The following is a 23,145-nucleotide window of genomic DNA, read 5'->3' as shown; positions in this document are numbered from 1 at the left end:
ATCTTTCATTGGGACAAACGCCTGCACGGCAATGGAGTCGTAGGCGACGGGTCGGACGGGTGAAAATGCGAGGATGAGTCCCCTGGTTAGCACTACGCAGGTGGCGTCCGGGGGGGGCTTGAACGGATTTACGAGCGCTAATGGGCCCTGGAACCTCTCCGCATGCCCCAAGAGTGCCAGTCTCTCATAACGTGTGAGCCATGTCCCTTCGCAGTAAGACTCGAGGACGGCACGGCGGGGAGCTTTATCAGGATGTCTGCTTTGGACGTCGCGTAAATGCCCAGTCTCGCCGAGCTTTTGCCTAGCTAGAAGGAGGCTTGAAGGCTAGCAGAGGCTCGCAACGGCAAATGCTTGACATTTGCTTGCAGGCGCCATGGCTCTTCATGGCACAGTGAGAGCGTTGAGTCAAGGCAACGCCGCGACGGGATGGGCGCGCTGGCGCAGCAGCCTTCAGGCCCCAAGAACAGACGGCAGCGCCGAGAGCAAAGCCGAGTCTGAAGAGAGACACGGAGAGAATGGCCGAGAGGGCTGGCAAAGCTTGTTGTCGACATCACGTTACATTTGTACGAGCGATCAGCGAAGAGCGCGGCGATTGAGACCCTACGCTAAACGTCCCCCTCATAGTCCGCGGTCAATCTTGATTCATCCTTGATTGTAGCCACAACCAGGTTCTCTTGTGATTGTCTCTCACAATTTGTGTGGTCAAATTTACGATTCATCAGAAGGGAGGCAAATCTCATCATTAGCTGTAACAAGAAATCCAGATTCCAGAATCAGGTGAGAGGATGCAGTTCCTGGCCACCCGCAAACCAACCTACCAGAGAGGCATCATTTGTCAGTTGTGTTGGACCGACTTGGCAGCAACCAACCGATCAACCGACTTGGTCCGCGTCGATGGATGCTTTTGGTTGCTTGGCGAGGAACTTCTGAAGTGTTCCCATTTCTTGGTATTCAGAACCAGACACGCCAGCCGCGGCCCGCGTGCCAGTCATACAGAAGCGAACAGCGGGACGGGATGAAGGCGGACATTAGCAGTCCGTAGTAAATGAGAGCCTCAGCATTGTCACCGTCGTGCAAGAATAGGCATTCCCCTCCGACCTCCGTTTGACTGCCCGGCGTTCGCCATCCTCCTACCTTTGTTGGTAAAGCTGTCAAATTCTGTTAGCAAATATTTTCATCTGGTGGGACGCTAGTCGATGGCGTCATTCGCAATGGCCCGAGAAACAACGTGAAGAGACCCTCTTGAGACTCAGAAGTTCAAACTTCAGTTCACTGTCTCCAGAACGGAGCGGTCAGGGACTCGGGGACGCAAGGTTAGCTAGGCGCCGTTGTTTGGGCAAAGAAACGTCAACTCCACAAACCTCCGGGCAATCTCCATCCCATCTCCAGGTTGGCCCTCATGGGTGGCCCATGACTAGTGAGCGCGATGGAGAGTCTTCAGAGGGCACCGAGTGGTCTGGCCACCACCCTGGAGAGATTGGGGGCCAGGAACGTGGGTGAACCGTGAGAGAGACAGAGAATACATACGTAAGCACGACAGGTTATGAGATAGCAGGTGTCTTACCAAAGACTATGACTAGACTTGATTAGATAATTTGTTAGTCGTAAAATCCCGGCCTGAATGCCGATATGTCCCGACCCGCCGAATTACTGAGGCTTGAGTCTTGACAGATTGACCGTCAGAAAGGAGCACTCGTGGCGGTTGAATGAATGCGAGCATTGTTGTATGTAGATGGGAAGGCCATTATCATTCAGGTGACTGTTTCCAGTCTTGTCGATGGAGGCTTTGTAATCTCTACAGCTTAATACAACCGAAGAACACAAACTCGGGTTTTCGGTACCGGATCGGCCTTTTCCCCTCATCCAACCCCACGAAAACGCCTTCTGGGTGGCTAATGTTTTACCCCTCCACCGGGGTATTAGATGCTCTTCGAGTGATTTGAGAACTATTCGTGACATGAGCAGATAGTGTCGTGAGAAAACAACGTCTCCTCCAACCACGCTGTAGCAAGGCTTACCTCCATTCGGAAGTTTCCTTTCCATTATCTGATCCTGTCGAGTGAGGCTGCATATGCACGCCCACCTCCAAGTCGCCGACTGTCAATACATACGCCCCGCCAAGATCCTCAAGCCGACTTGGAGAAGCCGAATTGAGTCACCGTCGCCCTGAACACCTTGATATCACCAATTTTCCTCGTGAAATTGGAACGCCAGCTCGCTATTTTCTTTCCCATAGTCGATACTGCGCCTCTCAAAGTTCTGCATGAGGCTGTATCGCTCTCCAATCCGCATCAGTACTTTGACGACCCCTCTCAGCCGGTCAACCTCGTGGTACGCACGCCGTGGATCACCGCATCCCGGACAACGCCTTTACACTCTCGCTAGTTATCCTACCTCATCTAGATACTTAGCAACCATGGTTCAGGTTACGCAACTCAAGATCGCCGTCTTGGACGACTACCAGGGCCTCTCGGAGCCCCACTTCAGCAAGCTGGATAAATCGTTGTTCAATGTCACCACTTTCAAGGACACCCTGCTGCCCTACAATCACCCCGAGACCCCTGAATACGCCAAGGATGCATTGGTCTCGAGGCTGGAGCCTTTCGATGTTCTCTGTAATTATGACCCATTCCCTTCCATAGAATGGCAGCAACTCCGATGTCTTCATGAGTGTATAATCCAGGCTAACACGAATGTCAAGGTACCATGAGAGAACGCACTCCGTTTCCCAAGGAACTCATTGGAAGATTGCCAAACCTCAAGCTTCTTCTCTCCACGGGCCTGCGTAACAAGGGTCTCGACCTCCCAGCCTTCAAAGATCGCGGCATCCCCGTCGCTGGCACTGTTGACAAGGCGACAGTCAATCAGACCGGCACGAATAGCACAACTCAGCACTGCGTGACCCTGATCCTCTCGTTGGCACGGAACATCGCCGCTGATGACCTCGCTGTCAAATCTGGCTTGTGGCAGACGGACGTTGCCATGGGCGTGACAGGCAAGACATTTGGTGTCGTTGGACTGGGCCGTCTCGGCGTCTCGACGGCAAAGATCATGCATGTAGCATTTGGGATGAACGTCATTGCATGGAGCACGAATTTGACACAAGAAGCTGCAGATGAGAAGGCCAAGGCCGAGGGCTTGCCGGTGGGCACTTTCAAGGCTGTCAGCCGGGAAGAGCTGTTCAGCACTGCTGACGTTCTCAGCGTTCACATTGTACTGTCAGACCGATCGAGGGGACTCATCAATGCGGATGACCTCTCCAAGATGAAGAAGTCGGCGTTGTTTATCAACACCTCTCGCGGCCCCCTTGTAGTCGAGAAGGATCTTCTAGACGTCTTGAAGAAGGGCGGCATCAGGGGCTGTGCCTTGGACGTGTTCAACCTCGAGCCGTTGCCTGTGGACAGTGAGTGGCGGTCGACTGAATGGGGCCGTGATGGTCGCAGTAGGGTGCTCCTGACACCTCACATGGGTTATGTCGAAGAGGGTACCTTGAACGCGTGGTATGAGCAACAGGCGGATAACATCCGGAGGTGGCAGGCAGGCGATGCTCTTGATAACGTTTTGGCTTGAACGAAAAGTGTCACGTGAAAGCCATACCTCGGAAAGAGATAAACAAGCCTCAATGGACAAAAGATCAAATAAATGTCAATGTTTCGACAAGCACTGAAAGTCCGAATCAGACAAAGGATTCTTGCAACCTGCTAAGAGTATAATGTCCAGGGGAATGAGGCACTGTGACTCAACAGAGCTACAATTCTTGTCAAGTGAGAAATGAGGAGGATCAGTTGTCTTTTCGAATGTACTTCAGTAGTTCCCCAGGCCTATGCGATAATGGAGATGACGTTGAGTTAATCTCAGCCACTCGGTTCACGCTGTTTAGCGTTGATCGCCTTGCCAACTGCATTACCTGTCAGCTCACTACACGTACTTCAGGCGCCAACTTTTCCAGACAAGTGCAATTATACGAAGCAGATTTTTGTGAGCTCCATCGGACTGGCTGTAGAACATGAGGGAAGCCGAACATACTTCGAGCTGTTGGGGTCATCGGCGGCTCAACAATAGAGGCGCCGTCCACTATCTCAAGCGTCATCAAAAATTCAAGGGTGGCTTCTGCTTGTGCCCAGAAAGCCCTCAATAGAGCCTGGGGCAAATTTCAATGCAGCCTGAATCATTCACATGGCTTCAGAACTTTCGAAGAATCCCCTGTGGCTTCGACGCTCGTGCGATAATGTCCTCGAACAACTCAGACCAGCCCCGTGCGTGTTTCTTTGGTATTGACTCTGCGTGAGTGGAGAAGACGGTGACGAATCCCGAGGCCTCTGACAGGTCATCCAATGATCGACGCTCGTCGGAGAATTTTCGTATTCGATACGACGAACTGGTTAAAGGCTTGTTTTCTCTCAACCACAATAAAGCTTAGTTGTTCTGCTCATCTCTGCTATGTGCTTTTTAGTGACGGAAATAAATACCGTCGTCGGAACGCGAGACCGAGCTTACACCTTTTCGAAGACACAGCACGCCCACAGCATGGGAGTCGCGCCGACTTCTGAGCAATGTCTCCGGCTTCAGCAACGCGACAGAAAAGTGCCCTGACCCTTGATAGCCTCGAAATATCTGTGCTATTATCTATGCACTGTCGCTCGGGAGAGTGAACCGTCATAAAAGAATTGAAACATCTGCCGTGGCTATGGCAGGCGAAGGCATCGACATTTGCTTGGGTTCCTCCTCGACGACCACCCGGTCCGGAGGCTGTTGCTGCGGGTCGTGTCGCAAAAATAAGAGAAGATCGCACAAAAAGTCTAGAAATGGTTGTCAGAATTGCAAAAGACGCAAAGTCAAGGTTGGCTAAGTTACATCCATCAGATCAACGTCGCCCGGAAAATATGCCCTTGGCTACTACTTGTTCATCGAGCTGCTCAACTAACATTCTTGCTTAACAGTGCGATGAGATTCACCCCGAGTGCACCAACTGCGTGAGATTTTCAATGAAATGCGACTATCTATCTGCATCCACAGAGGAGCAGACTTCCACGTCCCTAGGGGACGACGAGCGTCAAGGAAAACGAGTTCGACAAAACGAAGAAAGGAAGCCCGCCACAGACATACCTACTCCGACGGCCTCTGATATGGAATCAGACTATGGCCAGACACCCTCTAGTCACATCGATCCCCTTTTGCGTAATGCCTGTATTCTCGATATCCAGAGCCTCGAACTCCTACACCACTACATGTGTCACACGTCGATAACCCTAGGAGACCCCCAAATCTTTAGGGATGTGATTCCACCACTCGGCTTCAAGTACGAATGCGTTATGCGAATGGTCCTATCAATTACCGCCCGACACCTCACCCGACTACGACCCGATCAAGCGGGTTACTATCATCGTCTGGCAGAAGACTATGCAGCGGCGGCATTTCCAGAAGTGGCGGCCATGCTCGCCCAGGTCAATGACGACAATTCGCAGGCCCTCTACTACGCTACAGTCCTAATAAGTCTGTCATCTTTTGCTACAGACCCATCACCAGGGAATATTCTACTTGTCGCCGCCGAGGAGGACGAAGTATCATGGTGGGCGTTGATGAGGGGAGTGAAGATCGTGATCAGCACGACAGGACTAAAAAATATCAGAAAGCAATCAACGGCCGCTCTGCTTTGTGGTAGTTCTACATGGAATGAACCAAAAACTTCAGCTCTTAGCGTAACATCGCTTGCACTGCAGTGGGAGAAGCCTCTGGCTGAGATCGAAGAGCTTGTGGGCGAGGTGTATGCCGCCGAAGACAGCATTCATCGGCCTGCTTTTACCCACTTGAAGGAATGTTACAGGAAGCTATTTACTGCATCTGATGAGCCAAAATTCGACAACGAGCAGATGCCTTCTATCATTTACGGCTGGCTATATGAGCTGACTGAAGACTTCGTATTGTCTATACAGAGAAGAGACCCTGTACCCCTGGTTCTGCTTGGGTACTATGCTGTTCTGCTACAGCAATTGGAACATCACTGGTTCATGGAGGGCTGGTCACTTCAGGTCATGAATGGCGTTTACGCGCTACTTGAGGATGGTCACCGGCATTTTCTTACCTGGCCATTGGAACAGGTTGGGTCCATCTGGTCAGGATTATGAATCAACAATAAGTACATGTAGCAGTGGAAAGGACCATCCGAGCATTCATCATGGTTCTACTTTCCACAATGGAACCCTTTGATAGAATTTCCTTTGCTTCCGAACCCTACCGAATGAGACTGTGGTCAACTGCACGCCATGGCATGGGGACTCCATTGTTCAATAGATGAATGGACAGGTTTCAACCATTCACATGGTCGCGACCTTCGCTCTAAAGGTGACGGTATCCCACGCAAGCAACTAGGCAGCCTTGTTGATGACGGGCCAGCCCTTCTTGATTGAGCCCAGTCCACTATTGTTGGCATTCTTGCTCTTGACTCTGATCACGTCACGACTCTGTCCGACTGACCGGTAAACTCTCGAGCCCGTATCGCACTTCAATAACAGTGCCGTCAGGGATTTACACTGCCGAAAGAACCGAGTTGCGTTCGTCGCAGAAGATTCCCGGTCCAAGTGATTGGCCCGGAGTGCCTTAATCATTGCCTGCAAAGCTCCACCGCTCAGTCCCCGCGGTGGATAGACGACGGGAATCTCAGTCATAGCCAACTTCTCCAAGTGGTTAAGATGTTTGAGGATTGGAATGATATCCTATAATGAACCATGAGCACTGATTTCTAGGTGCCCGCCGACTTTCATTCGCCTTGACGTAGGGGATGAACATCATTGTGAAACGTAGCAGGTACGAGGGGCAAAGGAGAAGCTGACGGGAGCGGTTTGTTGCGCGTCACACTCACGAACTTACCGAGACTCTTGTGCACTTCAGTTCGCCATCAATGAGAAGGTAGTTGATAGATGGAAAGAGCTTCACGACTTCCTTGAGATCATCACATTTCCAATGCGCCTTGTAGAGCTCTAGCGTTGCAAGGGTCGTCAACTTTGGGGCGATAATCCTGAGGCCGGCCGTGTGCATAGGCGAGCCGTTGAGTTCCAGACTTAGGCAGCGAAGGTTTGGAAATGTCTGAGGGATGAAGCTGATGGTGATCGATGAAGGGTATGTCAAGACTCGGACGGATTGCAGGCATGCTTTCTGCTTGCCAAGCTCTGCTCGGAAGAAGGCGACCATGGATTTGTTTCCACACTTGAAGGTAAGACAAACTTCCTCTGGGGTGATCTTGCGCAAAATCTTGACGAGAAGTGCTGCTGTGGTTCTTGAACATGGGATGATGGATGGGTCGTAGTCATCCCGCCACTTCGTGGGCGGCCACTCGGGGCCTTGAGTGCAAAGAGACAGGTGGCTTGGAAGGCGTTAGCATTCAGAGCCAGGTCATCCGAAGATGTGGCGCTGAAGGAAAAGTAGAGGACGAGTGGGTGTGGACTTACCGTATGGAACCCAGAATCAACGCGTTCCCCTCAATGGCTTGGAGTTTGTAATGCATCTCGTTCTCATTAACTGTTCGACAGACAGTCTTGAAGAGGTCAGGGATGGTGAAAACGCGGAAGAGCTTGCAGACCCGTGACATTGCTCTGAGGCTGTTTCGATCTTCAAAGTAGACGCCTCTTCGACTTTTAGAGAGCTTAGCAAATCCGATAGTCTCGATGATCAGCTCCAGAGGCAGGGTCATAAGGCTGGCGCTCGATGAGGGAGTGGAAATGACCGTTTTGGTTGCAATATAGCCGCTCTCTCTGGAAACATCCTCCATGGTAGTGGTTTCCTCGATGACCTTTGTCGATAGATAACTTGAGAAAGTTGGAATTCGAAGGTGGGTAGCGATTGGAGGCTCGTTAGCTCAGAAAAGTGCCAAGAGAAAAGAATTGAGTACCAGGCGAGGAAGTAGCGGGTGTTGGCAATATAAGCAAATATTGCAGATGGCCCAGGGCAAAGCTGGTATTATGCCATTTTCATGAAGGAAGCTGCGAGAAGGTGCAGCTTTCGAACTTGACAAAGAGTTGAGGCAGTTGTAGGAAGTGGCCACCGTGAGAAGATATTCGGGGCAAATGGAAGCCATATACCTAGGTACTGGGAATAGTAGGCACATAGCATCAAGTGCTTATCACAGCCTTCCAGTAAGGTGGGATTTCAGGCCACCGAGGTTTATTTTATTCAAATTGTCTTGGCCTGCCAAACCACCTCGGATACCTTGGATGTCCTATATTTCCATTCTTTACTGAAGAGCAATAAAGAGTCGTTTATTACGAACACACGCCTTTGTCTTAAGGTGTGCCATAGAAGCGATGACAAGGGGAGTGAACCAGACACGACATGGAACAAAGGCTATCCAGAAGTTCAGAGATGCCACTTTCTCTAAAGACAAAGATCACAACAGACAAGACACGGGGTCTAGTACAAATTACCGTTGAGAATCATGATATTCTTTTGCCAAATAAAATCCCATTTCAACTGAACGCCAATACAACTTGTGCATTTGTGCACTTCACTAACTAGCCCTTATGCCCTTGTATCACACAGCACTGTCGCCTCTAGTAGGCCAACGATTAGGTGCTTGGGCAGGGAAACAGATAAAGCAGGATGAATTGCAAATAACCTCAAAGTACGGACACGAAGATCCTCGCGGGCATAGGCATGGCATGGCCCCTTGGCCAAAAAGACATGAAGCTAGGGCCCTCAGACAACAGGCCAAGGGAACTCCTGCACTCCATCCGAGAATTTGACGTCGACGAGTTGTCCTTGTTTGTCTTTGACGGGAACAAAGCAATGCCCCTGAAAAGCTCGGTCCATGATGTAGAGAACTTCCAAGTTAGGAAGGTTCTGCCAGACTCTCCACGCCTGGTCGTACCGCCGGGATCTAGCATCATGGAAGCCGATTGCGGGGAGTAGCTTCTTGGCCATTGTCGAGGCCTGATAGTGAACTGGCAAGATCGCATCCAGAGGTGAGGAAGCCTGGCACCGCTCATCACTGAGTGCAAGAACTTTGAGGTTGGCCATGGGCGTCAGGTGTCCAGTTGCTAACTAATGTGCGAAACTGGTCAGTAGGGTGTTCATGAGACCTGCAGTGAGACAGATAAGGTAAAGAATGGAATAGTAACTTACCTGCAGATCCCATCTCGGCCGTACCGGGGAACCTCCAAAGGCCATAGTTCCGCCCATCGTCAAGCGAGATATCTGGGGGAAGATTGCTTGGACCTCTTGGAAGTCACTGGCGTCCCATCGCATTTTGCAGATCTGAATATACGCAAGCTGGGGTCCAAGTATGCTCGCAAGGTCGCTCAGACCATCGATCGAGGACAGTGGCTTGTTCAAAGGGGCCTCGAAGCTGAAAGCTTTGAGATTCGGAAAGCCGGTTACAATGAAGCCGATGTCTGTCGTGACGGGGAAAGACAACGCAGTGACTAATGAGAGATCCCACTGAACTGCATCCATAATCCGAGACAACGGTCTGATGAGAGACAACGTTGCCTTGAATCGAAAGTCCATCCGGATTTCCCGAAGATTATCCAATTCGCCGATAAGGAACATGATGTCCGTTGGAGTTGACGGTCTGCAGGCAGCCTTGGGGCCTTGGACCTGAACAAAGCGGCCGGGGGTTCGTGAGGTTGGCGGACCTTCTGTGTAGATGCTGAGTACTCTGAGAGGAAGTAATTGTCAGTCAACAGACCTGTGCCATGTGGGTAGATTACCAGACATACTGTATGGAACGAAGGATGAGTCTATTGCGAAACACCAACATCACATGATCAGCGAGGGCATCTTCAGCGCAGCTTATCTGGGCAACTCGGAAGATGATGGGAATGCTGAGACCTCTCATGAGTCGGCTAGTCTTCGAGATCGGGAGGAGAGAGATGTTGTTGTTGTCCATCTGGCGGAGAATTTCCAATATGAGCTCTTGGGGCATCCGTTGGAGCGGAAATCCGCCGCTGCCGCCGTTTGTAGGAGGCTGGCCAGGGAATTGGATAGGAGCGATGGCACTCATCTTGTCGCTGGTGGTAGATGAGAAGCAAAGACAATTTCGTATGAGAAAAGTGTTTGCAATGCTCAGTGTGCGTGGGATGAGGGTGAGAGTGAGATGGGAAAGTGAGGTAATCTCGTGTGAGCGCGGCAAATATTTCCGAGACTCGATGGATTTTGACAAGGAGAAAGGCTGTAGTGAGGAAAGTGAAAGAAGAAGTGACAGGCGATCTCGAAAGAAGGGAAATATCTGCGAGACTCGATAGGTGTTGAGAGGAAGAAATTCCAAGGTGAGTGAGGGTGAAAAGAAACAGTGGCAGGCCAAAGACGCGACTGAGGTGGAATTTTTCAGAAGAAAGTAGGAAGGCACACTCACCCTTCACCCGGTCGTACCTTCCATAGTAGGCGGTGTGATATTAATTTTATGAAGTTGCGTATTCAGTCACTCACGTGTTCACTATAACGATGCAGGAGGCAATCTGGATTCTGGAGTCTGGGATTAGGACTTTAAAGACGGCCATAATAGCGCCTTTGTTTCTTACTAGCCCTCATCCCTTCCTTCTTCTTCGCCTTTCTTCTTTGTGCAAGATTCATTTCATTCATCTTGAAGTTGTCTGTCCAGTCTCCTATAAGTTTTGGTATTGGTGTATTTACTGAAAAGTTGCTCATCTAAAGCAAGCGAACTTCCTTGAAAAACACAGGCAAAGGTAATATTCAGGCGTTGATCTCCTCGGTATCTATACATTGCTTTCTTAATGCTTCAAAATACGTCCATGTTACAGATTAAATTTTCACGTTGTCGAGGACTGAAGCATCGCCAGCCCTGGGCCCCGTCTACTGATGACTTCTCCTGAGGCAGCCTAGCCAGGCTACCAGTATCTTCGGACCGGTTCTCTCGCTGCCAACTGAAGCACCCTGCCTGCAGAACTACTTCTTAGTATCGTCGCTTGAACCGTCAGAACGACTTTTGCACATCTTGTTGTGGAAATAAACAATCAATGACTTTCTATTGATGAAGGCCACATGGAGAAACGCAGGAGGTGCCATTCCAATCGCGAGATCCGCCGCTTGAAGTTGAGTCACGACCGGACACTTAAAGTGCCGGGCGAACTATACTCGTGATGATGACCCGGTACGTTCCGACCACCCCAGGCAGCATAGCAGCGATGATTCTCCGTCATAAATAGTTTAGAGCACGCTTCGAGTTCAAGGGATTCGCTATCATTTCTTCATCGTCGAATAAATACTGGGGTAGAAATTCTTCACGATGGACCCTGCAAATTTGGGAGGTCAGAGAACCGTAGTGCTGGGACTCTATGACCATTTTATTCGGGCGGTCAACTTCATGGTAATATTATTCCAGCAATCTACCAAGGAGATGGATACTGATTCTTGAACACCAGGCTCCATATCCCTTCCTCTATCTCTTCCCCACGAGGAGGATCTCCCGGCACTTGTTGAATTCAAACCATACATGTACAGACACTACCATGTTTCCACCCCGTGGCGTCCCAAAAACGCCTAAAAGCCGCGACAGTCTTACACATCGGCTGCTTTCCCTTGGACTTTGGGCCTGCTACAAGAGAACACAATCGGTTGTCTACTCCCGGCTAGAGTCACACTTGCCACAAGTTGTTGCATCGACGCTCACCACGATTGCCTGTGCTCCTATCCGGCTGTCCTGGACATCTCTAGTCACGTCTGATGAGAATGAGAGGGGTGGCACCTTCATGACGTCTCTGTTCGCCATACGACGTGCCACATGGCTGCGCTTCATCGCTACAACGATTTTGTGCGACAACTTCGATCTTGTGACGAGCTTATGCCTCAAGTTTTTCTTCGACGCTATCGCCCCGTTCCCATCTGACGAAGAGTTGCTCAGCGGCGAGGCTACGATTCGTGTCTCGTCTTGTCTGAAAAGCGCTGCCTTGATTCTTCCAACTGTCATGCTCTTATGGATACTGGAAACAGTACCCTCCACCTGTGCTGCTACTGCTGCACTTTACCAACATTTGGAAGTTGACAAAGGATGGTTGGTTGGTGTCGCGGAGGACATTCGTGTTGGAATTCACTCCATGAGTTTGCAACTATGTCAAGGCCTGGCCCAGGACTTCTTGCTCGGATCCGTCAGTGTTCTAGGGATTGCTTTGGCTCCGATGGTCGGTTGGGTGCTGTTTCCGCGATCTGTATGATAACGTAACTTCATGTAAGAGGATGTGTCTTGCGCCAGCAAAAGATGTAGTCTACAATTACCACCCAGCTCAACCGCACAACTTCATATATTTCGGATAGCAAGTGCAGTGAGTTTACTCAAAGATATGTTCACAGGCTGTCATGTCGTGTACAAGCATGTATGGTTGTGTTGATTGAATAGAACTCGGCTACATCTTACTCGGCATCCGCATGCCACCATCTAACCTCAACACTGTCCCATTGAGCATCACATTCTCAATAGCATGCCGTGCTAGTGCCGCAAATTCCTCAGGCTTACCCGCACGTACGGGAAACTCCATAGAACGCTCGAGACTGGCGCGGACCTTGTCGGACATCATGGAAGTCATGCGTGACTCGAATAGACTCGGGGCGATGGTGACAACGCGGATGCCGAAGCGGGCAAGGTCACGGGTCATGGGAAGCGTCATGGCCGCGACAGCGCCTTTACTCGCGGCATAGGCGACCTGGCCCTTTTGGCCGTCAAAGGCTGCAGACGATGCGACCATGATGACGATGCCGCGCTCGCCGTCGGGCTTGGAGGGCTCGTTTTTGGCCATGAGAGCCAGTGCCTGGCGGGTAAGATCGATGGTGCCGCGTAGGTTGATGTTCAGGACAAAATCCCAAGCATCTAGGCCGAATGGCGCGCCATGGCGGTCGAGGATCTGGCTTGATTGTTAGACATGCACAACACGGCAGTAGCCGGACTCGGGGATGGAAGCATACAGATGACGGGTTACCAACACCGGCTGCTGGGATGACACCTCCGACAGGCTTTCCTGACTCCCTTACCCAGGCGGCGGTTCCCTGGACGGCGGCCTCGATGCTCTTGGTGTCCAGAACATCGCAGACAAAGAACTTTGCAGATGAGCCCAGCTTGGATACCAGCTCATTGCCGCTATCCTCATTCATGTCCAGAATGGCGACGTTTCCTCCATTGTTGCATATGTCCTCCACGCAGGCCTGTCCCAGGCCAGACGCGCTGTCATGGGATGGAAGTTAGCGGGGTGGTCATTAGCATGTGATCAGGGATGATGGGCTGGTTGGGCTGTGGAGAGAGGCCTGTTACGTGAGAAAATGAGATGCATTGCTTACCCGCCAGAGACGATGAAAGTGTGGCCTGAGATCTTCATTATGATGTTTGTCTATGAAAAAGTATAAATCAAATCACATGGGTTGCAGTTGAGGGATGGATGTCAAAGGAGGTCAAATAGGACGGCGTTGAGGTGAGAGCTTACAGCGGGTGCTCCACTAAAGCTCGGTAGTCCGGTGAGGAACAAAGTCAAGCCTCGGCAGCCGGTGTAGGCTCGGTGAACTCTGCCAGTCCCATTGATTATGAGGTGGAGTGTCAAGCCACGATTGGCGGGGTCACCTGAGGCAGTACGTATCCTCAGGGCTGGAACAGGACGGGAGTGCAGGACCAATGGGATCCTATCTCGGGCCGTCCGATAAGGCTTCGAGGTACGTACTCCTAACAGCCACACCTCTGGCACGTGCGCTGTACGCGGGTGGGCTTGACGTTGGCGCTCGAGCCCCCCCATCCCATGTCGCAGACTCAGCGGAGCCCGGCGGAGGCCCGGCCCAGTTCTCTGGTGGTGGTGGTGTGCCGTCATTGCAGCACCTCTGGGTGCTTTGCCAGCGCACTTTACTGCACCAACCAACTACGGATACCTGAACGCAATCAGCGCAAGGCTAAGAGCGCACCTCAAGCGACGTCAATCTTCCTTTTCCTGTCCCTTGCCCAACTCGAAACAACAAACCCGATCTGACGCCCTTTCGTTGCTCGTTGCGACCTCAACGTCGCCGCCAGTCCCAGAGGCCGCCGATTCTTTACTCCCTCCGTTTCTTTATGCCGAGCATTGCTTGCTTTTCGCGAATCGAAACTTGCGCCTGAGCGCGTTATCGGCCCAAACTAGAACTGTCACCGTCTTTTGCTTACAAACTGCACGACTTTCCCTCCTCCTCCGCCATTCAGCTTCCCTCGTGGCCTTATCGCCGCTGCGCCGCTGTCGCCCGACTTTTTCGACCGATACACCCCATCGCGCCGCATACCATACCTTATACACATTCCGCACCGCCACGATGACGAGACCGCGGGGTTCCAGCGCCGCGAGCGAGGAGAGCAACGGCACCGCCGGCGAACAGGTGAGGAACCACCCAAACGAGCTCCGATCCGATAACGACCGGGAACATGGGATGGGATAGCATACTGACGGAGTGCGCAGGAACTGGGTAGCATGTACGACTACTTGGCAAAGATTATCTTGCTAGGACCAAGCGGGACGGGCAAGTGAGTGGCATCAACACCCGAATGGGAGCACGCGACCAACTCCGGCCCTCGCACATAGCTGACATGGCGCTTCTCCGCGATCTCAGGTCCTGTCTGCTTCACCGCTTCGTCAAGAACGAGTGGAGAGTCCTGTCGTCACAGACCATCGGCGTCGAGTTTGCAAGCAAGATCATCAAAGTCGGCACCGGATCACGGCGGAAACGGATAAAGCTTCAGGTATGCCCCCAAGACTCTCAACAGCGCGACCGAAAAAGGAAGGCGATGCTGATTACAGGAACACCAGCTTTGGGATACGGCCGGCACCGAACGATTCCGCTCCGTTTCGCGATCATATTACCGAGGCGCCGCCGGGGCCATTCTCGTCTACGATGTCACAAATCACAGCAGTTTCCGCGGTCTGCAGCCCTTCCTCAATGACGCACGCGCACTAGCATCCCCGAATCTATCATGCCTATTAGTAGGCAACAAGCTCGACCTCGCTTCCGACCAACTTATCGATACAAGCCTTCCTCCGCCAACACCGAGCAGCGTCGGCTCCATGTCGTACTTTGCAAACGGCTCCGTCGGATCAACGGGAACAAGTCTGCCATCGCTCGGCACGCAGCAGAAGGCCACGGAGGCGCCGGAAGGGCGGGAAGTCAGCAATGCGGACGCAAACAGATGGGCAGGGACGGTCGGGATCCCGGTGGTGATGGAATCAAGCGCGTTTAACGGCGAAAATGTGGACGAAATCTTTGCGAGGCTCGCTAGAATGATCCTTACCAAGATCGAGCTGGGCGATATTGATCCGGACGACCCGATGAGTGGCATTCAATACGGCGATGGATACGGAGGAGGATGGAATGCGGGCGCCAGCGACGGCGCGAGTATCAAGAGTTCCATGACTGGCGCGACACTCGATGAAGCGGCGGGAGGTGTCCGCAGAAGAAGAGGCCGACGAAACACGCGCAGCGGCGCAAACTGGGGGCTGAGAGATTGGGAAGAGGTCTTTACGTTGTCGAACCGACGAAGAGGGGGCAACTGCTGCTGAGGTGTTTTTGCCTTATGGTACCATAGGCGTGCCATATGGTGGAAGAGAAGAGACGAAACTTGGATTCTTGCTGGTTGGTATCTTTGGGCGCGGAGTTTTGCGAGGAGTCTTTATTTCCCAAGGGATGGTCCATCACGGGGCCGGGATACTACGGGCTCGAGGGTCCGAGATTAGCGTTGTACCTGACTTTTGGTTGACGACGAAGGAGCCACGTTCTCTTCACATGTCGAAGTTGGTGGAGCTGGCGTTGCGGGATAGATACCTCATTCTTAGGTCAGGGCTGGCCATACACATACACGCTTCGCTTTCACAGCTACATACATTAATGACACCTTTTGGTACATGCAGACAGGGCGGGTGCTTTTTGTATTGATGATGTGACTTTTGCCGGTAACTAGAAGGGTTCGACTATGGGGAACATGGAACTAATTGCATGATCTGATTTGGAATTTGAATCAAAAAGGCAATCTTAACAGTCTCATGACGGAGCTTTGGCTTCCTGGATCGTTGGCAAATGTAATGTCTCGAGTCTGATATTGGCCGTGAAGTGAAGGGCATGATGAACGGCGGGAATGCATCCGTCCCACTGGAAGCCCACCCGGGCGATGTGATGCCAGAGGATAAGAAGGACGGCACAATTGAAAACCTGAAACGGCGAGCTGCAGAACTGCAATGCATTTGTAACACGGCCGAGAAAGCCAGTGATTCGAAACCAGAGTAATCTCTGGCCGTATCGTAAGAGCGAGGGAGACTGACAACGTGGAAGGTGGTCGTCATGAGGCTATCCTCGGGCCCTGAAGCATCGGAGAATGATGCAGCGATTCCCACGGCTATTCCCAACAGAGAAGACGGAGGGCCTCCCTCCGCGAAGGAACCCCACCGAGGTGAGCAGGGGTCTCCAAGGTGGAATTGGGGGAAACTTTTGGATATTTGGGGTAAAGAGGCGGTTCTCCACTCCGTTCGGTGGTGATTTATATCCCCGATGGTGAGACTTGACGATATTTATGGGAACTGGGACAAAGGCCTTCGAATAGGAAGAGTTGCCGATTTGCCATGACGAGTTGTATCCAAGAGGATACCGGCGTGATGGGAACGATCTCTTGCCAAGAACATGTGCTGCGCCGTCAGTGGGCTTCTCTACTGCTACTGTAGAGCCAGCCCGGCCAAGGTAAGGTAGGTGAGGGGCAGCATTGCCATCACAGACGTTCTCATAGTAGTTGGACTCTTAGAACAGAAGCACGACGTAAAGGGTCACCTCACTCAAACCCCTTGGTCTTGCAGCCATGTGCGTGGCTTCCTCCGAATGCAGCCCGCCGGCAGGTTGACTTTATCCAGCAAGGGATGTAACCACACAGTGGCAGCACACTTTAAACAATGTTCCATTTCTAATCCTAGAGAACAGACAGTCTTGTGCCCGTTGGAGAAAAAGAGGCGTCCCTCATTCTCCGCGCGAGCCTGGCTTGGACCAGATGGGGAATACCGGTAAGTGAGAGCAGACAAGGTGGGAGGTGTGGGGGAGCTGATTTCCAAGGAATCCAAAGGGGAAAAAGCCTATGAGGAAAAAGGGGCCCTGGATCATGGATCGGGTAATGGAGGGAATGGAGATGCATCTCGGCGGGTGTCGTCCCGTCGTTCAGACTGAGGCAAGTTGCACGAGTTTGGAGGAGACTCTCATCCCGGAAACTGGACGTGTTGGTCGGAGTTCAGGGATATTTTGGCTTGAATACCTCTGCGCCGATCCCGAGGTGAGGCGAGCTATACGAATTAGTGTAGAGAAAGCTCAATTACCTGACAAAGACCAAAAGCATGAGATGAGGTGAGATGAGAGGTGGTGAGGTGAGCTCAAGTGGAGAGAGCTCCCCGGTCTGGTATGAGTGAGTGTGGTGCATGGATGAGATGGTGAGGAGTATATGAGGACGGCACATCCTCCCAGCCTTCCACGCGTATGGCAGTCACTTCGCGTGAAGATTCTCTGAGAGCTTCCATCATCAGCTACTCAGTCTCACTTACTCTCTGCTGCTCCGCATCGTCGTGAGGTTGCCAATTGAGCGAGATTGTTGTCTTGTCTCATTCACCCTCGACGTTCTCACAGTAAGACACCCAGCACCACGATCTGCCCCTCGGCCCCTCCAACCCCCGGTCCCTGTCCCGGACCAGCATCTAAGGCACCTTAAGGTACCCATCTACCCCGCCATCCTCCGCGGGGCACCTGCGCTCGGTGCGCTCATCCCCGACTTCATCGTCGCTCTTGCGCGCGCCTGCAAATATCCCGGGATTCTTCCCTTTTATCTTTGGTGAGATCCCAACCATCTACTCTTTCAATTGGCATCTCTGCCCACCTTCATTGCATCCTGATTGTTTCCCCACGCAATGCGCGTTCATCCAGAGCTCCTCCGCAGCTCGACGACCGCTAACACCTCCAGCCACCGCCGCCCCCTCCAAACAATGGCATCACGAACCGTCATCCCAATCGACAAGAACTGGCAGTTTAAACAGGCCGGCAAAGAGGACAGCGAGCTCCTTGCTGTCAGTCAGTTCCCAACAAACGTCCACCTCGACCTCATTCACCACAACGTCATCCCCGACCCCTTCATCGGCAAAAACGAGCTTGATGTCCAGTGGATTGGCGAGGTGCAATGGCTGTACAAGACCACTTTCGCCTCAAAGGCTACCCCCGAGGGTGCCAAGGCAATCTTGGCCTTTGACGGTCTCGACACCTTTGCTACCGTTGTGCTCAATGGCAAGACAATCCTGGAAACGGATAACATGTTCACACCAGAACGTGTCGATGTCACATCTGTCCTGAAACAGGATGGAGAGAACGAGCTCGAGATCACCTTTGACAGCGCATACCTACGGGGTTGGAAGCTGGTTGAGAAGTACCCTGATCACAAGTGGGGATGCTGGAACGGCGATAACTCGAGACTTGCAGTCCGCAAAGCTCAATACCACTGGGTATGCGCTCCATAGGCCCTCATTTGGCTGGGATGATTATACTGACGCTGCTAGGGCTGGGATTGGGGCCCGACTCTTTTGACGTGTGGTCCTTGGAGGCCAATCAACCTCGAAATTTACGAGTCGCGCCTATCCGATCTTTACTTCGAGACCACTGTGGACGACTCCCTCAAGAGTGCCAAGGTCGTCGCTCACGCCACGACCGAAGGCAAGGCCTCGAAGGTCCGCTTCGATGTGTCACTCGATGGCAAGTCGCTGGCCTCTGAGACGATCGATGCCAAAGCCGATGCGGATATCGCAGCAACCTTCCAAATACAAGACCCTGCGCTGTGGTATCCAATTCGCTACGGCAAGCAGCCCTTGTACACCGTGACAGCCACCCTCCTTAGTGGCAGCGACGAGGTCGACACACTGTCCAAGAAGATTGGTATTCGCAAGGTCGAGCTGGTGCAGAGACCCGTCAAAGAGCAACCGGGAACATCATTCTTCTTCCAAGTCAACAACGTCCCCATCTTCTGCGGCGGAAGCGACTGGATTCCTGCCGACAACTTCATCCCTCGCATCAGCAAGGAGAGGTACTACGACTGGATCCGCCTGCTGGCAGACGGCAATCAATTCATGGTTCGTGTCTGGGGTGGTGGCATTTACGAGGAGCAGGAGTTCTACGATGCCTGTGACGAATATGGCATCCTCGTGTGGCAAGACTTCATGTTTGGATGCGGCAATTACCCTACCTGGCCGGAGCTTCTAAAGTCCATCGACAGAGAGGCGAGAGAAAACGTCAAGATGCTGCGTCACCACCCCTCCATCGTTATTTGGGCGGGCAACAACGAAGATTACCAGTACGCAGAGAGCGAGAATCTGACATACGATCTCGCAAACAAGGACGCAGAGAGCTGGCTCAAGACCGATTTCCCCGCGCGATACATTTACGAAAAGATTCTCGTCGATACTTGCAAGGACCTCATCCCCGATACCTACTACCACTTTGGCAGCCCTTGGAGTGGGGAGGACACCAGAGACCCCACGGTCGGCGATCTTCACCAGTGGAACGTCTGGCACGGCACACAAGAAAAGTACCAAAACTTTGACAAGCTTGTCGGCCGCTTCGTATCAGAGTTCGGCATGGAGGCATTCCCCTCGGTCAAGACCATTGATGCATACCTGCCCAAAGGCAAGGACGACCCAGACCGCTACCCTCAATCCTCGACAGTCGACTTCCACAACAAGGCCGACGGCCACGAACGCCGCATTGCCTTGTACCTGGTAGAGAACTTCCGCTACGCGCCCGATCCCTTGGAGCACTTTGTGTACTGCACGCAGCTGATGCAGGCTGAATGCTTGGCCTCGGCCTACAGACTGTGGAAGAGGCAGTGGAAAGGTCCCGGGAGGGAATACTGCGGCGGAGCACTGGTATGGCAGATCAACGACTGCTGGCCCGTGACTTCATGGGCCATCTGCGACTACTACCTCCGCCCGAAGCACGCCTACTTTACTGTAAAGCGCGAGATGGCGCCAATCTCCATTGGTATTACCCGCACGGAGCACAAGCACCCCAAGGACAAGTATACGCGCGTCGATATCGAAACCAAGACGCAGATTGAAATTTGGGGCTCGAACTTGCAACTGGAAGACCTGACCGTTGACTTGCTGGTCAAGGCGTGGGACGTCGAGACCGGGGAGGAGACGTACTCTGAGACTGTTGACAAGGGCTTTGTCCTGCCTGAGAACAGGTCAACGGAGATGGCCGCCTTTGAGGTGCCCGTGAGGCAAAAGGGCGATGAGGCCAAGACCGTCGTCGCAGCGTACCTGATTCAGGATGGCAAGCAGATTGCGCGATACGTCAACTGGCCTGAGCCGCTCAAGTATCTGCACTTGCAAAAGCCCAAGAGCCTGAAGGCGACACTTGCGGAGGGCGGTGATATGGTGGAGATCAGTGCCGAGGTTCCCGTCAAGGGTGTCGCGTTGGAGGCTGAGGATGATGCTGTGGTATTCAGCGATAACTTGGTAGACATTGTCCCCGGTGAGGTTGTCAAAATTGGAGTCAAGGGTGCGACCAAGGATACAAAGATTGAGACGAGGTATCTGGGTATGCTCAACTGATAGAGATTCACGGGTAGTGAATCACCTTTGGATTGTTTAAGGAAGTAGGATATGATTCAAAAGCAATATTAAGTCTTTCGGATTTCACCCCAGACTGTCAAACGGTGCAATGAATCAAAGGCTGTCTATGTCTACTGAGTCCAAGATCACGGTCAGTGAGTCTATGGCCTCTAATAAGTAAGGTTAAGTTCCCGTATCCTCCATCTCAAAATAATCATGCCCACCACGTCTCGGCCCTGGAGGCAAGCAATCTGTCTACAAGGCCGCCAAGAAGAGTCCCTCTAGGCGAAGACCCTCAGTATCGGCGACTTCAGTATACACTCTCGGGCTGTGATAGGGGTGGTACGGGTACGGTCTGGTGTAAGCAGCGGGTGTCAGTATGCAAGTATGATTCCAACCTGTTTGCCTGCTTGTGGGATGGAAAATAAGCTGATTGCAACTAACCCGTATTCAGGCGTAAACGAGATCTGATAATCGGCGCCGCGAGTCGCGCTGTGTTGAATGACCTTTGTCCAGAACCGCTCAAAGAACTCCCTCTCGGGCTTATAGACTGGGTCTGAAGGGTCGGCGCACTGCGATGCTTGTGTTGTGCCGATGCGGGCGTGGACGTGGTAGATCTATGGACGTCAGTATCGACGTTGATCACTTATGCGCTTGAAGCATGGTGTTTCCGTTCAACTTACATGCGGGATGACCTTTTCGAGGACCTCCTGGTCTTCTACGGACTCGTCCAACAGACGCTCTGAGACGACGACCCAGTGCGAGATGTCGGCGGTTATGCGAAGGCTGAAGCAGAGTAGCCACTGTCAGAGTAGTTCTCGGTACACGTCATTGAGAGTGAGTACTCACTTCGGCACTCTTTCCAGGATGTACCTTGCCGCGTACGGGTTGAACATGGATCGGTTTCGGTGTGTCTCGTGTGTCACTCGCCCCACAAACCCCAGTTCCTCGTCGATCTTGAATGTGCCTTGGTAGAACTCGACAGACTGGTCGAGAGTCCAGATGTCGCTATTCCTCGAGACTCAGCACTGTGCCGGTATCAATGTGTGACCTGTTGGGGGAGCGTACCTTCCAGACTGTGCGTTCACTTTCACGGGCTTGAGAACTTGGGCACGTTCGAGTTGCTTGCGATAGTGCTCGAGGTGGTCTTTTGGCGTCAGCCCTGGTGGCCTGGGACCTACGTATCCGGGCCATGAGGACATGATTCTAGAGCAGGGGGCATTAGCACAGGTGGTTTTTGGTGGCTAGGGGAGATCTTCAAGCTTACTGTGCGACAAGCTGAAAATCAAATTGATCGAGAATGCGTCTCAGTTCGGGTAGTTGCTCGGCGGGAATGTCTCTGTAGTCAATCTCGACTCCGGCTACGCGGTGTAGTGAGTCAGTGGCGAGGGTTTTCTCACAATCAGAGCCACAACGATGCGAATGCGGACTTACTGTAGCCCTTGGCCTTGAGATCTGGGAATAGAGCGACCCAGTTGGCGAAGTTGTCGCCAGGGGAGATGCCCCATAGCGTGCGGAATCGAGCGATGCTAGGCATGTTGACCAAAGTGCAGATACGATGGGATCCAGTGACGGGCAAGAAAACTGACGAAGGAGAGAAAGATCAGAGGCAAAGGATCAGCTTCGAGAGACGGAAAGCCTGGTAAGGCGAATATGCGAGGGCGAGGCATTGCTTTTTAAAGCTCGCACAGCTCCCACTAGAACCCCTCCATAGCATTAACCCCGTGCCAAAGCTCCCCACGATTCCGTCAAACTCGGGAGCTCTTATTCCATCTATAGCCGGCCAATGACCCGAAGCCAATTCGACCAGATGGGCTTCAACGGTGGACCCCGAAAATGGTCCGAAAGCGCCCGAGTCTTGCTTTCTTTGCTTTTGCTATAGTCAAACCTGGGGCCATCGTAGTCTAGAAGGGATACACTCGGCGAACTCTTACTTGATATGGACAGTCCTCAAAGGAACGGCGCAATGGCATCATCCCGTCCGACTTGGGAACCCCGCGGATTGCAAGCCCCTCCCCCACTTGCCAGAAACGGTAATTTTTCCCTCGGAGTCTGGGGAATAGTGGATCATCCATTCGTTGTGTGAGCTTCAACTCGAGTCTCGAGCTGCCCAAAGCCTGTGAATCAGGAAAGGGAATAGAAATGGAGGCGTTCTGAGCTGTATCGAGTAAGACTCGCCTATGTCCTATGTCTGAGATCTGTATGTATAAAGACAGAGCGTCGTGTTTTGGTGTCTCTTGCCGCGCCAGTGTCAAGTCTGACTGGGTGTCAGTAGCTTGATGGTGCCAAACCAGTCTGCATGCTACTTAGATCCATGCCATCTTGGAGCGCATCGAATTCTGTATCAGAGTATTCTCGCTTTTCATTGATGGCTATTGATCACACCCTCTACTACCTGAGACTAGGCTGTTCGAAATACCCAGCCCTATCGGCAGATCTTAACCAACCATACCGGGTTCAATGCAACGTGGGAGACTGAACTAGACATCACGATGAATTCCATTCGTCATCAAGTCGTGATTAACCCCTAAAAAGGGAAACAGGATATCTGCGGCAGATATTCTGTGCTAATAGACTGGCTTTGAAG

General features: G+C 52.2%; 11 protein-coding genes across 11 annotated transcripts; 5 read left to right on the top strand and 6 right to left on the bottom strand.

Annotated features, from left to right (window-relative positions):
* Nucleotides 1–301: 301 nt before the first annotated feature.
* Nucleotides 302–743, bottom strand: CABS01_03473 (uncharacterized protein; the record flags this gene model as incomplete). The annotated part of the gene is made up of 2 exons (XM_060536848.1): nucleotides 302–519; nucleotides 713–743. The coding sequence occupies 2 exons, from the start codon at nucleotides 741–743 to the stop codon at nucleotides 302–304; spliced, it is 249 nt and encodes an 82-aa protein (XP_060392767.1).
* Nucleotides 744–2,263: 1,520 nt separating this feature from the next.
* On the top strand, nucleotides 2,264–3,570 carry CABS01_03472 (D-isomer specific 2-hydroxyacid dehydrogenase; the record flags this gene model as incomplete). The annotated part of the gene is made up of 2 exons (XM_060536847.1): nucleotides 2,264–2,615; nucleotides 2,702–3,570. The coding sequence occupies 2 exons, from the start codon at nucleotides 2,264–2,266 to the stop codon at nucleotides 3,568–3,570; spliced, it is 1,221 nt and encodes a 406-aa protein (XP_060392766.1).
* A 1,415-nt stretch (nucleotides 3,571–4,985) lies between these two features.
* Nucleotides 4,986–6,125, top strand: CABS01_03471 (uncharacterized protein; the record flags this gene model as incomplete). The annotated part of the gene is made up of 1 exon (XM_060536846.1): nucleotides 4,986–6,125. The coding sequence occupies one exon, from the start codon at nucleotides 4,986–4,988 to the stop codon at nucleotides 6,123–6,125; it is 1,140 nt and encodes a 379-aa protein (XP_060392765.1).
* A 240-nt stretch (nucleotides 6,126–6,365) lies between these two features.
* Nucleotides 6,366–7,765, bottom strand: CABS01_03470 (F-box domain-containing protein; the record flags this gene model as incomplete). Its single annotated transcript, XM_060536845.1, has 3 exons — nucleotides 6,366–6,713; nucleotides 6,868–7,360; nucleotides 7,446–7,765. The coding sequence occupies 3 exons, from the start codon at nucleotides 7,763–7,765 to the stop codon at nucleotides 6,366–6,368; spliced, it is 1,161 nt and encodes a 386-aa protein (XP_060392764.1).
* Nucleotides 7,766–8,688: 923 nt separating this feature from the next.
* On the bottom strand, nucleotides 8,689–9,994 carry CABS01_03469 (F-box domain-containing protein; the record flags this gene model as incomplete). The annotated part of the gene is made up of 3 exons (XM_060536844.1): nucleotides 8,689–9,033; nucleotides 9,115–9,649; nucleotides 9,711–9,994. 3 exons carry the CDS (start codon nucleotides 9,992–9,994, stop codon nucleotides 8,689–8,691), a joined length of 1,164 nt encoding a protein of 387 aa, XP_060392763.1.
* A 1,465-nt stretch (nucleotides 9,995–11,459) lies between these two features.
* On the top strand, nucleotides 11,460–12,161 carry CABS01_03468 (uncharacterized protein; the record flags this gene model as incomplete). Its single annotated transcript, XM_060536843.1, has 1 exon — nucleotides 11,460–12,161. The coding sequence occupies one exon, from the start codon at nucleotides 11,460–11,462 to the stop codon at nucleotides 12,159–12,161; it is 702 nt and encodes a 233-aa protein (XP_060392762.1).
* A 189-nt stretch (nucleotides 12,162–12,350) lies between these two features.
* CABS01_03467 (short-chain dehydrogenase) lies at nucleotides 12,351–13,313 on the bottom strand (the record flags this gene model as incomplete). The annotated part of the gene is made up of 3 exons (XM_060536842.1): nucleotides 12,351–12,845; nucleotides 12,907–13,162; nucleotides 13,276–13,313. The coding sequence occupies 3 exons, from the start codon at nucleotides 13,311–13,313 to the stop codon at nucleotides 12,351–12,353; spliced, it is 789 nt and encodes a 262-aa protein (XP_060392761.1).
* Nucleotides 13,314–14,262: 949 nt separating this feature from the next.
* On the top strand, nucleotides 14,263–15,500 carry CABS01_03466 (Ras family protein; the record flags this gene model as incomplete). The annotated part of the gene is made up of 4 exons (XM_060536841.1): nucleotides 14,263–14,325; nucleotides 14,406–14,470; nucleotides 14,557–14,686; nucleotides 14,754–15,500. 4 exons carry the CDS (start codon nucleotides 14,263–14,265, stop codon nucleotides 15,498–15,500), a joined length of 1,005 nt encoding a protein of 334 aa, XP_060392760.1.
* Nucleotides 15,501–15,908: 408 nt separating this feature from the next.
* CABS01_03465 (uncharacterized protein) lies at nucleotides 15,909–16,613 on the bottom strand (the record flags this gene model as incomplete). Its single annotated transcript, XM_060536840.1, has 2 exons — nucleotides 15,909–16,330; nucleotides 16,568–16,613. 2 exons carry the CDS (start codon nucleotides 16,611–16,613, stop codon nucleotides 15,909–15,911), a joined length of 468 nt encoding a protein of 155 aa, XP_060392759.1.
* Nucleotides 16,614–17,870: 1,257 nt separating this feature from the next.
* Nucleotides 17,871–20,558, top strand: CABS01_03464 (glycosyl hydrolase family 2; the record flags this gene model as incomplete). The annotated part of the gene is made up of 2 exons (XM_060536839.1): nucleotides 17,871–18,455; nucleotides 18,510–20,558. The coding sequence occupies 2 exons, from the start codon at nucleotides 17,871–17,873 to the stop codon at nucleotides 20,556–20,558; spliced, it is 2,634 nt and encodes an 877-aa protein (XP_060392758.1).
* Nucleotides 20,559–20,813: 255 nt separating this feature from the next.
* On the bottom strand, nucleotides 20,814–22,095 carry CABS01_03463 (xylose isomerase TIM barrel; the record flags this gene model as incomplete). The annotated part of the gene is made up of 7 exons (XM_060536838.1): nucleotides 20,814–20,913; nucleotides 21,003–21,175; nucleotides 21,242–21,344; nucleotides 21,408–21,566; nucleotides 21,627–21,764; nucleotides 21,826–21,919; nucleotides 21,993–22,095. The coding sequence occupies 7 exons, from the start codon at nucleotides 22,093–22,095 to the stop codon at nucleotides 20,814–20,816; spliced, it is 870 nt and encodes a 289-aa protein (XP_060392757.1).
* Between the last annotated feature and the right edge of the window lie 1,050 nt (nucleotides 22,096–23,145).

This window comes from Colletotrichum abscissum (genome assembly GCF_030869225.1).
Source record: "Colletotrichum abscissum strain IMI 504890 chromosome Unknown Scaffold_6.1, whole genome shotgun sequence".
Lineage (NCBI taxonomy): Eukaryota > Fungi > Ascomycota > Sordariomycetes > Glomerellales > Glomerellaceae > Colletotrichum > Colletotrichum abscissum.
The sequence above is the reverse complement of the archived record's forward strand: the minus strand, read 5'-3'. Positions and strand labels throughout refer to the sequence as shown.